The sequence below is a fragment of the Zonotrichia albicollis genome, chromosome 1 (assembly GCF_047830755.1).
Source record: "Zonotrichia albicollis isolate bZonAlb1 chromosome 1, bZonAlb1.hap1, whole genome shotgun sequence".
NCBI classification, from domain to species: domain Eukaryota; kingdom Metazoa; phylum Chordata; class Aves; order Passeriformes; family Passerellidae; genus Zonotrichia; species Zonotrichia albicollis.
This window is the reverse complement of record NC_133819.1, coordinates 43,870,195-43,885,556: the sequence shown is the minus strand read 5'-3', so window position 1 is coordinate 43,885,556 and position 15,362 is coordinate 43,870,195. Positions and strand designations below refer to the sequence as shown.

At 39.9% G+C, this 15,362-nt stretch overlaps 1 protein-coding gene across 2 annotated transcripts in view; it reads right to left on the bottom strand.

Annotated features, from left to right (window-relative positions):
- The window catches only part of DNAJC13 (DnaJ heat shock protein family (Hsp40) member C13), a 56,297-nt gene that overhangs the window by 949 nt on the left and 39,986 nt on the right, over positions 1 to 15,362 (bottom strand). Inside the window, exons 39-57 of one of the 2 annotated variants that reach the window (XR_001333385.3) lie at positions 15,128 to 15,202; positions 14,804 to 14,923; positions 13,354 to 13,533; positions 12,848 to 13,015; positions 12,122 to 12,235; positions 11,672 to 11,788; positions 10,971 to 11,148; positions 9,819 to 9,910; positions 9,362 to 9,461; positions 8,405 to 8,479; positions 8,129 to 8,241; positions 7,535 to 7,704; positions 7,126 to 7,168; positions 6,007 to 6,180; positions 4,866 to 5,045; positions 4,484 to 4,624; positions 3,904 to 4,047; positions 2,998 to 3,097; positions 1,258 to 1,369 (exon numbers count right to left, since the gene is read on the bottom strand). Coding sequence is in view for 1 of the 2 variants with exons in the window: in XM_014273954.3 (XP_014129429.2) it covers positions 2,998 to 3,097; positions 3,904 to 4,047; positions 4,484 to 4,624; positions 4,866 to 5,045; positions 6,007 to 6,180; positions 7,126 to 7,168; positions 7,535 to 7,704; positions 8,129 to 8,241; positions 8,405 to 8,479; positions 9,362 to 9,461; positions 9,819 to 9,910; positions 10,971 to 11,148; positions 11,672 to 11,788; positions 12,122 to 12,235; positions 12,848 to 13,015; positions 13,354 to 13,533; positions 14,804 to 14,923; positions 15,128 to 15,202 (2,284 nt within the window). In the remaining variant the exon portion in view is untranslated. The remainder of the gene's footprint in view (positions 1 to 1,257; positions 1,370 to 2,997; positions 3,098 to 3,903; positions 4,048 to 4,483; positions 4,625 to 4,865; positions 5,046 to 6,006; positions 6,181 to 7,125; positions 7,169 to 7,534; positions 7,705 to 8,128; positions 8,242 to 8,404; positions 8,480 to 9,361; positions 9,462 to 9,818; positions 9,911 to 10,970; positions 11,149 to 11,671; positions 11,789 to 12,121; positions 12,236 to 12,847; positions 13,016 to 13,353; positions 13,534 to 14,803; positions 14,924 to 15,127; positions 15,203 to 15,362) is intronic. The other variant, XM_014273954.3, reaches the window with a different exon arrangement.

The following is a 15,362-nucleotide window of genomic DNA, read 5'->3' as shown; positions in this document are numbered from 1 at the left end:
CAGGAACATTTAAGAGTTTTTGTTTAGATTTTCTAAAATTTAGGAACACTAGAAACTAAGACTTCTTAGTCTACCAAGTGGAATAGCTTGTGGGGACCATTTTTGGGCTTGCTCAGTTTTTTTTTACTCTGATGTGCCAAGTAAGTGAAAAAGGACCCCAACCACCTGCATTACCCATCTCACCTTCCATCGTGGAAGCAACAGTAGAGCAGGGATGGCATTCCTTTGTTAAAGAAAGGCCCTGCCATGGAATTAAAGTCAGTTCATGCATGTGTTCAACTACTGGGCTCCTTGTGTATCTTTTCAGTGTTTTAAAGGTTTTTCCCAGCCTGCATAGTTCCAGGAAGCCCAATGGGCTGCCCCATGAAGAAACAGAACTGTCTAAAGCTTGTCTAGCCAGCATTTTGTGCCTTCAGTTGGAATAAAATGACAGCATTCTTGGGATACAGAAATTCTATACTGGAGATGCAGGACTCACACCATTACTAAGTTTCTATGTTGATTATAATAGGAGCAATCAGTTTTGCCCTGCAGGCAAAGCCCCTCTCCCTGGAATTAAAGCCTGGAATTAAAAATTTAGTCATACTGAAACTTTTAACAAATGCAATAAAAATTTAGGTTGCAGAATGAAGTGTTTTAACAGTAATTTTTATCATATTAGTGACTAGAGAACTGATCACCCACAGAATGTTCCTGCACCAATACAGCGATCAACTTGGTCTCAGACCTGCAGCCTACACTGCCAATATTCAACATACTAAGTTCTGCTGGGTCCTGTACTCTTCCCCTTGAAGCCATTCTCACTGAGTTCTCCCAAATTTACTATTCTTTCCTGCCCCACCCTCCTTTCTCCCACTTCAGCCAGAACATCAGAGCCTGGTTGGTCTCCCTGCAAACAGTCCCACACTAGTACTGCAAGGCAGAGAGCAAAGCAAGCAGTGCCTCTGGCAATAAAAAGCTCTCTGGCTGCAGGAGGGGACCTCTCCTTGCCAGCCCATCAGTGGAACCTGCCAAGTGTCACACCCACTGCTACCCATCCTAGTGCAAAAATTCCCCATAGTTATCTCGTGCCTCAAGCTTTTCCATTTTGGAGGAATCCTAACACAGTTCCAAAGCTGAATTCCTGTGTAGCACCAGCAAGTGTCAGTGCAGGTGTCAGTGCAGTGTGTCGGTGCTGGGCATTGTACAGCTCTAGGACATGCATCTGTAACTCGGAATGCAGCGAGCGCAGCGTGCGGTCTGCGAGGTGGTATCTACCTGCTTTAGAGAGCTACACAGAAGTTAGCAAGCTGCCTGACACAGCAGATCTAAAGCCCACTTCTCAGGTGAAGGGGACTGCTGCCAGTTAGAAGGGAAGGAGAAGAGACACCTGAGGGAAGAGAAATAAGCAAGGGAAGTTTCAAGGGAAGTGCAAATAGCAAAGCAATTTGAAGCAAGACATAAGGCAGAATACAAGATAAGAGAAGTTAAAAATAAAGCTTGGTTTCCATCTACACTTTGCATTTGTACAGCACCTTCATTCTACACTGGCAAGCACTTAAACATTAGGCAGTTTAAAAGCAGCATGGGCCTTAAGGCCATTGGAAAACTGTATTGCCCCCAGTCTCAAGCCTGACCACATCTGATAAAGTTTCAGTTCTTGGCCAATAATCAATCAGCATTTTCTTCCTACTCCTAAATTTATAGCATTTATGAAATTTAAATTTATAGTATTTATGAAAATACCAAGGAAATTCAATACAAACTGAATCAGTTCCAGTGTTGTCAAACTGGTATTAAACAATACAAAACCAGAAAACCCCTGTTCAGTGCTAAAGCGCAGAGTCCTGTGTGAAAAAAATACATCAAGTGTTCCAATACCTACTCTCAAAATACAAGCAACTACTTCTAGAAGGTGTAGTTCCTGACTTGAAAGGCTCAAAATACATGCTAGTATCTTGCAGTAAAACTTGGCCATCTGATTTACACCTCATTAGTTCAGTTATGCTCAAAAGCTTTACCAAGATTCCTAAATTGGGTTAGATGAGAAAGTTCCTTGTGGCACATAGCTGTGTCCACACTGGCTTGTCACAAAGGACTTTAAAACCTCACCTGTGAGGCAAAGCTTTTAAGACCAAGCATTTGTTCAGCTGATGGCTACTGAGGAGTCAGAAGCTTGCAGACAGTTTGCTGCAATGCCATTATTTGCTACATCTGAAAATATTTTATATGACAGTGATGTTTTGGACTGTGACACTGTGTCTGTCAAGTGCTCAAGTGAAGGAAGAACAGGAGCAGATTTGCAGTGACATACTCATCTGCACCATGCAAGGAAGTTCCCTCAGTTGCCAACCTTACTGTGCACACAGTGCACAGCACACACAGCTAAAATGCTCTTCACCACCAGTGGGGCTGGGGTGCATCTGAGATGCCATTTCAATCTTGGTGGCACCAGCAGGGGAGCCACCCAAGGTGCACCACTGCAGCAGTGAAGCAAATGCTGCAAGCTCCATGTACAGGCACGAGGCCACCCTGGCAGGCCACTGATTCTGGCTGGAACACAGCCTCATACTCCAACCTATTAGTATTCCAACTTTTCCAACAGTACAGCTACCTGCCTAAACCTAAAGTTGTGTTAATTCACACAGCCAACTGATATAGACAGGTTCTAGAACTGAAGTAGACTGATCCTAAGAAAGCATGGAAAGCTATTGTCATTCATCAGTTTCAATTACATCTTTGCTCTATCACTACAGAGTACTTGCAAGTCTTGCCAGTGCCCAGATCCTGTTGCTAAGTATGTACAGTAGAGACTATGCAGAGAAATTAATTTTCAACCAGCAAGAAGTTTACCTTTTAGTAAGTGTTTTAAAAACTTACTGTATTTTTACAGCACTGACTGTTCAGACCACGTGATGGCACTAGATCCTGGGGAAAAACAGTAACTCCAGAGTCCAGTGTGACAATTAAGTAACAGTTCAGTATAATTCAGAACATAAACAGGAAAGAGTTGCTAACCTGTGAGGTATCCTGATGTTTGTGTATCAGAAATAAACAAGTCGTGTTTCTGATCCTTGAAGGCACTCCAAACAGAAGAACGGGACAGAATTTCATTTACCTGCAGTATTTGAAGAGATAACAGAGGGAGCAAGTGCCATTTGTCATGTTCTAGGCAAACAAACCCATTTTCTATTGCCAAACCATTCTGAAGGGATTACACCAAAGAATATGGCAGTAGTTTAGGCTGCAATATGGAATTTGTGCACATTTCCAAGGAGACTTGCTTTTCCATGTGAATTGTGCAGCTGAACACAATGATTGAAAGAAGTTATTCAGTAGCTTCACTTTATCCTTTGTTCCCCAGAAAGGTGACAAGGAAAAGCAACCCTAGAAGCTGCCCTTGCCACTCACTGACAGCTGAGGGAGAATAGGACTTTTCCTGTACTAGAGCAAGATAGGGACTACTTGGAAGAAAGACTATTCCAAGTTTCCTCCCCTTGAGAAAGCTTTCAACAAAAGGGTAAGAGGAAGGCATTAAGAACTAGCACAGTTACTGGGACAAATTTACTTAGATATACATCCATAATGCTGCTGCACTTATGTATTTATTTAAAAAACAGAAGAGAAATTTACATTTATAACAAGTTCTGAAGAGTTGTCAGTTAAAGATAACCAGCTCATAGAACATTTCTGCACATGGAATTTGTCTTTTTTATTAGTGGCCTTCACATGCATTGAACCAACGACTTCACCACAAGCAAGAGGTGAAGAAATTCCAAACCATAATCATTTTGCAGTGGCAGTGCGCTAAGACTTTAGGTGGAATGATGTACATGACAGCCAGAAGATTAAACAAGGGATGTTCAGAGTTTGGTACACACCTACCAAGTGTCAAAGCCCAGATAAGGACCTGTGAGTACTCACCTGTTCCCCATACTGCAGGCTACGAGACATGGATTTCAGAGTCTTAACAATCTGAGCTTTTGTTGCAGATGGACTCTCCAGGGTCTCAAGACCAACACCTTCAAGCAGCTTCAGAAGATAAGGGACCAAATCTGCTTTCAAAGCCTGCAAGCATACCCAAATGAGTTGTCTTAACATGGACAGGAAGCTCCATACAGAATTTTTATATCACTACCATTAGTGTGAACCAGAAGTGCCAACAGTTATTACTACAAATGCCAAGATGAGTCCATTTTTCCTGAGCTGTATGAATACAAACAAGAAAAAGCAAAGATACTGTCCAGCAATTCTTCTCTATCTAGGTGAAAAGTCAGCTGAATTAGTTGGCATCCCACTACACTTTCTCAGAGGACACAACACTACCCTGTGCATTAAGCTTCAATGCTCAGGTAACATCCTTGAACAGGTCTTCTTTTTAGATAAAAAACTCTTCCAACCAGAAAAGCACATCAGTTAAGTGTTCAGGAGGCTCCCCAGATGCCATTTAAGTTGAACAGTTTAAATATACCACATTTCCACAGTCTGAGATTGTACTACTTACTTGGGCTACTAAGTCAGTTTGTTCCTTCTGAAACATTCGATTCAGTGTTTCACAGGCTATCCCAACCACATCTGATCTCTTCTTCATTCCATTCATGAGAGGGCCAATGGTCTCCAGCGATGCCATCGCTCTAACACAAAGCTGTAGAGAGAGAAACATCCTGAGGATTCTATTTTGTGCCAAGATTAATGGTTATTGCAGATATGGTCAGCCAACACCACACATTTCTCAGTGTCTGATCTAGCAATTCTCCATTAGTTAGCTATAGGTCCCTTGCTATACCATATTTACAGTCAGAATAGTCCTTTTAGGAACACTACTAAACAATACAAGTACCTCCAGCTATGCTTTTCTCCCCTCAAGCACTTAAATGATTCAGTACCTCATTGTCTGACAATATGTGCATGACACGAATGGCACTTTTAGGAATGGCATTGTTCTTGTGATTCATAGCCTGGATTATCTTGTGAAGATGACCAAGAGGAGGAACTTGATCAGCTAGCTGAGGCTGGGCACTGAACAGGCACACAGTTGCTGTGGTAATGGTTTCTAAAGTTTCCCCCTGCAGAAAATTGAAAATCAACAGAAAATGGAAGTCAGTAAAGCCTTATGTATCATCATAATAACAACATTTCTCAATTGCTTTGCATTATAAATTTTTTCCCTAATGCTTATATATCATTTTGCTCTCAAGCTGTTAAAACAACAAGTGAAGAACATAATTATCAGCTCCAATAGTGGCAAACATTCACTAGTTCCATAAAGACAGATCACACAGGAATTCCGAAGCACTATTTCTAGCATATTGAGAATCCAGTGTATCTGGCTAAGTTGCTTGGTGGAAGCACCGATAGCATGGATGTTTGGCTGACCACCTGAACTCCTAAAGGATTCCGCAGTCTGTGCAGAACCACTCGTCATACCTTGTGTATTCTATGTGCCTCTACAAACTGCTGTCACATCTTTGTAATAAAGGTGCCTGTTTTATTCAACATGCTAGTTAGCTTCCATCCTGCAAGTATAACACAGAATCTGTCTGAGCACTGTTTAAAAATTAATTTTTAAACTGTAACATATTTGCTGTACTCATTACACTAAGGTGGCAGCCTTAGTCACATAATTTATACCAGAGTAGGAACTTAGTGTTGCAGAAAGACAACAAAAGTCTCAAGAACAGAAAATTTTTAGGTGGTGTAGAACAAGTGCCATTTTTTTAGGTTGGTCAGTCATGGAATAATTAAAAGACACTTCATTTGTTAAGCCTCATCTCTAGCACAAAAGAAGTCTCTAAGACTTAACTGAAGCTAATTCTATGGCTTCAGGAACTTTAAAAACCTTGACTCATGTTCAAAAGTTGCCTAAACATATCAGCACACTTTTAGAGAGAGTCAGAAAGCAGACAGAAAACCCCATTTATGATGGGAATAAAGTGTGAGAATCTAAATTAATCAGAAACTAAAAGAATAAAAACTTAAGAACGCTAAACACCTTCAAAGCATAGAATCAGAAAAAAGTCATCTTACATGGGGGTTATTTTTCTCCAGTAGTTCAGTAAACTTTTCCAACAGTGCAATGAGAAATTCTCTTGGTTTCCGTAAAACCCAGGCCGGCTGGGCAATAAAAATCCTGAGGAAGACTCCCCCTACTGAAAGTTCACCTTCTGCCTCACCGTACACCACAGCAAAGTCTTCAGGCAACTGTTGAATTGTAAAGTAAAAGTTATTGACAAGGGTATTTGAGAGACCTAAAACTGTTTCTCTAAGTGGGCAGGGTCACTAACTGTATTCTCTGAAACAGAGCTGTGCAAGGCAAATCAACCCTTCATCTTGACATGAGGTAAGAAGTGACAGGAGAAAGAACAGTGCAGTGCAGGCAGGACCACTACAGTGAACTTTTCTTTCAAAGAACACAATTAACTGAACCTACAACTGCAACAGTGGCAAACCCTAGTCCAAAAGAAGCACCAGCAATGAGGCTGATGATACAACAGCTCTTTCCTTCCTTGCACACTTCAGGGAAAGGTTTCTCACCATCACTCCAGGGAAGTTTCCAGTTTTCATCTGGATCAAAATAGACATTATGATGTGTTCAGACACTGGTTTAATGTTGAACTAGAGGACTGTTGGAAAGAAGTAATGTCTAGCTTTTCACAGATACTGGAAATCACTACATGCTGAAATACCTCATTGATGGGACTGATGTGAGGGAATGGCTTAATGACTCAAATATTTTTTGAGACCCAGTGACTTACTAAAGTTACTTCACATTTACCAAGAGCAGGATTACTATGGCTATGTAGTGACAGGACTTTTTCCTGCAAGCCAGTAATGTCTCAATATTCTCCTTTGTTGCTGACTTTTGATGAGTTTTAGAATCACCTAAACTATCAAAATGTTCAGAGTACGCTGACAGTGGTTTTATCTATAAGTGTCTCATTTCAAGCTGTAAGCTAGTAACAATAGCATCAATTCAACATGAAACCAGTTCTGTTTTCAGTTATGAACAGTTATGTTTACAGCACAGCAGTGAACTCCTGTTAGTACTTTAAGGGAAAAGCATGTTAGAGTCCAACACAAGCATCTATTATCATGTGGCTTACAGCCTCCCTGGACACACCCAAAGCAGAAACAATATACTTTTACCTTCCAGTTAGTGTCAGGGTTGTCCCTCTGAAGTTTAAAGTGCCTTTAAAAAGAAAGTAAGTTTTAATGAGCAGCAAAAGAAGCAGTTGTCTTCTCTACTTGACACCTTAGTCTTCCTCCATCATTGTGCAGCAGCTCCAGATTCTAAGCTCCATTCTACCCCCATTGTATCCCTCCAAACCCTACAGCAGTGAGCAAATACCTGGACTGTGCACAAACTGCACCTGCATCACTGACTTACTGGTACAGTACACAAACAGTGAACAAGTTTATTTCACTGAAGTCTGGCTTGCAAGAATTCTACTTTTTACAGGCAGAGCTCTGTCTCACAGTTCTTCTACAGCAACTCTGGTTCACTGCCAGAGAGTGTCTCAGTAAAAGATAACTGAGTCAGAAAGTTTCCACGTACTCAAGCATCATTTCTCGAACTGTTGTTGATACTTTCTCTCTGGAGCTGTCATTCCAAATTAACTCTGGATTTTCATGGGTTCCCTCAAAGATATGAACAGCAGCTTCAGGGTTGTCTCTCATGGCATCCATGAAGACTCCAGGTAAAAATTTCATTAGTGTGATTCTAACCTAGAAGGGATGAACATAAATGACACTTAGTCTATCATATGACAAACTAACTGACAGGACAAGCTGACAGAAATAGAAAACTCCACAATGTCCAACTGTCTTTAATGCAAGAATTGTCAAGTGCTAGACTACTATACCACAAAATAAAATAGTGCCATCATTTCAAATAGCAATAGCCAGTGACACTGAAATCTAGGTCTCTACTGTAAAGTCATTACAAATGGAAACCAAACTGCTTATACAAGTTACTGCACATACAACAGTTTCTAGAAGTCTGCTCACAGATTAGAAGTTAAATTTTGAAAAAGCCTGATTGCTCCTTACATGAGTCTTTCAGACACAGAAGAGGATTTTTTTGCCCACCTTTAGAGAGATGAAGGTAATATCAAGAAAGAGTTCCCACATGAGCTGTTAAGATTCTTACCTTTGGACCCACCAGCTTATCTGCAGTCATTTTAGCAAAAAGCTCTGCGGTTTGGGCTCGGACCTGCGGATGAGTTGAGTTGCAAAACATATCTAATAAGTAGATCAAAGCACCTGTAACAAAGAGATAGGGAGCATCCAATTCAGTATATTTTTCTGGTCACAAGTAGTAGAAAATCTCCAATTCCAGACTGATTATTTTAAAGGGAAGAGTGGCCACTCCATGCACTTAAAGCCCGTTGTTGAAGAAACATTTGCTTTCAGTGTAGTACTGTACCTTTTGCCATGGCCTCTTTAATTATTTTTGTGCTAGATGTCAGAGCATACAAAGTTTCAAGGACAAGCTGCCGACCTGTCAAAATCAAGAGCATTGAGAACTTTGTGTCACAGGGAATGCATAAGGGAAGATAAATGTAACTGATCTCAACAGAAAACTGTATCAAAACTGCAATAAAGTTTCAGAAAATTACAAGCTTATGGATTTCTGCTTACACTACATTAGTTAAGGAATGTCAAATCAATCCCACATTCCAGCATAACTTCTTAATTAGATGCTAATTAGCTAAATTCCCAGAAATAATTTGTCAGTGGAACACTACCCAATTCAGAAGTAATGAGAATACCTGCATTTCCTATGTTTCAGGTCACACATTTAAGACAAAAAACTGGTCATACACAACATATTTGTAAACCATCCTTGTTAGCTTTGGATATGATAGTCATTAATGTTTAAATCAGCTGACAGAAGTGACTTAGCATATCATATGGCCTGTGATGACAGAGATAGTCTAAATTTTCCATTTGTTTAAAAAATTATCTAATTCTATTCCTGCTTCCTGTCACCTTCTTTAAAAAAATTATGATTCCTGTTTGGTAGCTCTGATTTTCTTATCTAGCAGGGGAATAACTTATAGTTGAAGAATGTTATTAGGACTGGGCATAGAAACACCATGCTTCATTGAGAATGTATTGCAGTACTGTCTTTACTGCTCTCATTAATAGCTGAGCAACTGGAATGGAGCACAGCAACAGCTGGGAAGCCTGAGGAAAGCTTTGTTCCAATATATAGGTGTTCTTACTGTAGCTTCTATTCATAACCCAGCTCTCTATCTTATAAAGCTAACAAGACCATTGTAGCCTAAAACTCAGAGCTAATTTCAGCCAGCTGCATTCTTATAAATTCCTGAGTTGGAAACCCTTTTCCTTGCAAGATGGAGAATGCTATGGTACCTACTTGAAGGTAAGGAATGCAGGAGTGCCAGTAAGTTGGCAAGGACCATTGCCTCAGCAATGTTGTTAACACATTCTTGATTACTTGTTACTATGTTCACTACCTGCAAAAGATCAGAAACAGCACTTGATTATACTTCAGCTATTCAGACACTTCAGAAAACCCAGCGTATGAAGTCAGCCAATTCACTGGCCACCAGAACTGATATTTACAACATTTATTCCTGCCACCAAATTGTTTTGTCACTTCAGGCAGGAAGGATGCAAAGACACATGCATGACACATGTTCCTCCAAGGAGGAACTGACACCTTGGAACTCCAATCTTAGCATTTTTTAGATGCTACTCTAACAGCTACACAATCAGGCTTGTTTATGGTGACTACATAAAGCATCCAGACAGGGAGGTTGGGAGTTTGTGGGGGTTCGTTTGTTTTTTGGTTGGTTTGGTTTGGTTTTTACCTCCAGAGCCAACTGCTGCACCAGGCCAGCTCCATGAACACGCAGAAGGGAGAATATCAACTTAAAGTGCCCTATGCATTCACACTCAGAACCTGCAAGAGACCACAAGTTACTCCCCATGCCAGCCAAGGCATTCACTGAAGGCCAATTCCCATGCCCATATTTCACTGTACTGAGGTGTTACAGACTACACAGCTGCATGAAGTCAGCCACAGAAGCTTCAGGAGCTCATACAGGACAGCACCTGCTACAGAGTTAGAAGATTATGGGCTCCTCTCTATTAATCTAGCTTCCACAGAATTTCAGGTCAACAATTTTTCAAAAACAAGAGGGTAACTCCCCACTCCAAGGAAAGTAAGTGATGTAATTCTTGGACTACCTAGTTACTTATAAAACAACTAACCAAATTCTGCAATTGTATTTATCACTGACCATCAAAACCTATTGTCTTCAAAGACACTTGCCCTTTTAGAATGCCCCAGCTCAGAGCAGGCTTGCTGTCTCCAGCAGGAGCAGCTGCCTTCAGGTTTATAATTGCAAGCACAGAGAACATCCCTACCAGCTATTATTAGATGCCACAACAGCAACATGGTTTGCTTTCAGAAGTAGCATATAATACAGTAGGAAAACATCTTAATCATTTATCTCAGGCTTTTCCAGTCTGTACATTGATGTCTGCTCATTAAACTTTGCTGCCCACTCTCAAGAGCATCTTCTCCTCTTGCTTTACTACAACCCTAACACAGGTGCCATTTAGGTTAACTAGCACAAAGTACTCAGTTCAAGGAAGATTCTATGATGCAAGGAAGTTTAAAAAGCAGTTGAAGATTCTTTGAAGGGTTACAGAAAGTTTCTTTCAAGAAGTTTAAGTCTTCCTAGCAACAGCAGAATTGAATTACATTTAAAACCTAATGATTCAGATATAAAAACAGATAAGGCTTGAATTTAACCCAAAATTTTGCTACATTTACTGACAGTGTTTTCCAAGTAAGGGAAATATCCAGCAAGCTTATATGGCTTACTAACAATGTTAAAGTCTGTCAGCAAGCAAAAAAAGTTTCTTTCTCACTGGAAGACACAGACTACAGAGGTTCAGAGTTTTTAAGGCTGTCCACAGAAGAGTATACTGGGGAAGCTCAGTTTTAAGCCTACCTGGGTTGTGCTTTATGACGTTTCTCAGAGCCTCCAGGGCCATTTCAACTCTCCGTAAGCGATCTCCATGTTGATTGGACTCCACTTTCCCAGTCTGAGTTATCGCCATGAGCGTATGAAGGTACTGTGCTTGTGAGCCTACGTAATCCAAGAGGCTTGCAGCAAAGGCTTTAGGGAGCTTTGAAGGAGAGATGACAGCATTTTTAGCTGTGTGGTGCAACAGTAGCCACACCAGAAGAAACTGTATCCAAGTAACTTCTACATTTCATATCTTTCTTTCTTCCAGACAGGCAGATCTTCTCTATGGTCACTCTAACACCTGGATCACATTAAACCCTATTTCTATCTACATATACACTTAAAAAGCTGCACTACTCCAACAGGTGTGTATTTGCCCATACATAGAGACTGACTGTAAAGCCAACAGGCACCTCCTGGAATTACTGAATCAACCCAAGTGTCTGCATCACAAGCTTGTAGAGAGAAGTCATTAAGACAGCTGAAGAGTACATTTTTATGACAGACTTGGTCTCTTAATTTATTCTGCTCCAGTAAAGAGCTTTCTCATAACATGCTGATCTTGAAGGAAATTTCCATAACATTTTGTATTTCCCTCCATTCTGTTTGCACTCACAAATAAACAGGAAGAAGTGGCATTCCAAACACTAGATTTAACAGAAAATTTTTTAGCTACATCTCACCTCTAGTTGGAAGGTAGGGACCTCATTGTAGACTCTAACAAAAACCTCTCCCACAATAAGTTCCTTTGCATGGTCACTGAAGACAAAGTCAGATCCATAGCTCTTGTCACAATCACCCTTTAAGCAGAGATAAGCAGCACAAGCTCAGACAGAAAATCTTGTAGGAAGTATAAAGCTATAATCCTATCATGAAATAGGCAATACTTGAACAGAAAACTTAATGCTTCAGCAAGTCAGAAGCCCAGACTGAAACATAACACAAAATGAACAAGCAAAACCTTAGGGTTTTTTGTTTTCTTTTAAAAACTACGGAATGAAGAAAGTGACTTTGGGGTAGACAACAATGGATACTTGTATTAATCATACACTTGCATCCCTAGAGTATATAGGAAAACACAAAACAGTTTTTAAAAAAAATAGTATTGAGATTTAAAGTAAAGAATATCTTACTCTTTTAATCATGCTTTCTTGCTGAGATTCCAAAAACTCAATTAATTCAGCTCGTGTCCCGTTGTTCCAGATCAAGTAGGGGTTCTCTGTGTTACTGTTAAGCATCTTCAGAGTCTAAGAAAAGGAATTTACACAATGTAACACATTTACAACAGTTTTGGATTGTTATGCACAGTAATCAGCATGTTTCATAGTAATCTCATTAACAGCTAGACTAATTACACAAGCAAGTTTAAAGTAGGAAACTTCCCATATTGGAAAAACATACAGGAAAAAACAGCATGTGCAAGTTATGTGGTAAAGTACAATATAAATTTTAATTTTCTGTTTGTTCTGCTCTGAAACACACTTACTTCAGATTCTCCATCCATTTTTGACAGAGAGCAGCAACTACCTGCAGTATCTCTTTACAGATTACTTCCTTGGCACTACTTTTTAAAAGTTAAATTTAACCTTTGCTCTCCATCATCATTATGTCCTTCAGCCTTGAACAATTAACTCCATTTTTTGTTCCTGTATTTGTTTTGCAAACATTAGTCTATAAAGCACTGTTCCTGTCCATAGTGCTTGAGGCTGAAACAGTTTCTTTTCCTTGCAGTTACCTCAACTAAAAATCACACTGCTGTTCTCAGTATCAATTTGGTCTAAGAGAGTTCAGTGTTTTACAAGTGACCAGCTACTCCTTTTATAAATCACTAGAGAAAGTTTTGGCCAACAGATGCTTACCTCAGTAGGACTGACCACAGCAAGTTTTCTTGCAATGTAGGGTGTCAACATTCCAGCCAAGCTTTTCCTGATTGCTGGGTTTTCAGGAGTAGCTTGTTCATCAGAAAGATACCCTCCAAGGCGACTCAGGGCCAGGAGACTGAGCTTAGCAAGGCTATTTGCTACCTCCTGAAAAATACAGACAGTTTGAGAAAGAGCTTTGTTCTGATAGCAAATATTTACTTTTATACTGTTTGATGTAGATTAAAAGTGTCTTGCATGAAGTCCATTAGAAATCACGGGCTTTGGCAGCCTTAACAGTTCAATGCTTTAAAAAACAAAAACAACAACAACAAAAAACCCTCAAGGAGTACTCATCACTAGACAAAAATTCCCTTCCAAAACTCTCTGTTGATGTTACTCCTCATGCTATTCAATGATTCTAACAAATGTTTGAACACACTTGGTCTCAGTAAGAGATGGCAAACAACAGCCACTGATTATTGACAGCACCTCAGCAACATTACCTGGTGGTTTGAATCTTCACTTTTCTGAATCCCGCTCTCCTCCAGTGTATAATCATAGTTGAAGAGGTAACCCAGTAAGTACCACAGAACTCCAGCTTGGAACAAATGTGTTTGTAGCCAGTAATCCAAGGCAAAGGAGCTAACACACTCTACTCCTAAAGCAGCTACTCGTGGTATGGTCTGGAGGGAGAAAAAAGAAGTTTGCCTTAAAGCCTGTAACCAAAGAATGCCAACTGGTTTCTGTATATAAGATTTAAAAGCCCAAACTTGCTAATTCTGCAGTACTATCTAAGCTACCCAGAGACAAGACTGAAGTAGACATAATTGCTGCAGCTGTAGTATGGGTAATCAACAACATGGCTAATTAGTCAGCATCTTTCAAAGGGAAGAGTACTTGAATAGTTATTTCATATGATTAGAAAGAAGCATTGATGAACTGCTGGGAAAGCAATTTAAAACTGTAGCAGAGATTGCCAGGAGAGTTTTTTATGGCAATACATGTGTCCTGTAGGGACTAAAGAACACACAAGCATATACAGTCAATTACTAGAATCTGGTTTTAGTCTCACATTTTCACACACCCCACATGAAAATTTAAAGACAAGCCTTCCTTTCTTAATTCAGACAAAATTAATTATTTTTATAACATGAGGCAAGTTCAAAAGAGCTAAATGGTAAGAAAACTTCTTAAATATTGCTCCCAGAGTTTATGCTGACTTTAGAGTCTATCTGCTTATGCAAGGCTTAGTTGTAGTACATTTATTTGCTAATTAGGTATAGTAAGCCAAACTGCCTAATGTGTCAGTTAAAAGGCAAAAGTAGCTGAATCTTTAGAGGGGCTGCAGTTTAAATCTACTGTTTAAATGGATTCAAATGCAAGTGCTGAAACAAGGCAATTCAGTTCTGTATCTCATGATTTGCTGGGATCTTACAGAGGGGTTTGACCAGGCACTGCAACTATGAGGAAAGGCTGAGAGAATTGGGTTTGTTCACCCTGGAAAATAGAAGGCTTCAAGGTGACCTAATTGGGCCCTCAAGTACCTGAAGGGAGCCTGCACAAAAGAAGGAGAGGGACTTTCTACAGCTGTACGGAGTGACATGACAAGGGGAAAAGGCTTCAAACAAAGTAGGTTTAGACCAGACGTTAGGAAGTATTCTTTACTGTGAGGGTGGTGAGGCACTGGAACAGATTGCCCAGAGAAATGTGGATGCCCCATCCCTGGCAGTGTTCAAGGCCAGGTTGGATGCAGCTCTAGGCAATTTGGTCTAGTGAAAGGTGTCCCTGACCATGGCAGGGGAATTGGAATTAAAAGAACTTAATGTCTCTTCCAACACAAACCATTCTATGATTCTATGACTGTCTTATCTGCCCAAAAACCACAATATTCCCCTAAACATTTAACAGTTATCCAGTTAAACATCCATTTGGACAAAGGAAAGGAGCACTCACCTTGCCATAATACAGTAGCCTACAGAGGTCCTTAATTATGTTAGGCATTTCTGTAATCTTCTCTCTGCAGTCCTCAAACTGAGCTGCAACACTATAACACTTACTAATGTATCCACATACCTACAAAACACAATGTTTTATTGGTTCCAAGAGGAGGAAAAATGCATATTTAGAATTGTATTTTTTATATGTACAATACTAGATCAATGTTTTTATTATCTATACACACACATTTGTGTTTATTATCATATTATACATATATATACAGAATGCAATCTTCTGAGAAGACCATACACTCAGTTAAAGCTGCTGTTTTAAACTCACCTGTACAGACATATCATCTGGCTTGCTAGATCGAGTCAAGACTGCTACACAACGATTAAATGCTTCTTGCAATACCTGTGAGGATTGGATGATGCACAAATTCAGTCACAACAAAAAAGGGGTAAAAGCCAGCAAAGCCAAAACATTAGCTGGTAAAGTCATTTGTAATGGCTGAAAGGAAGCATTTGACAAAAATCTGCTGCCTGCATAAGTGGTTTGTAGTGCAAAATTCCTT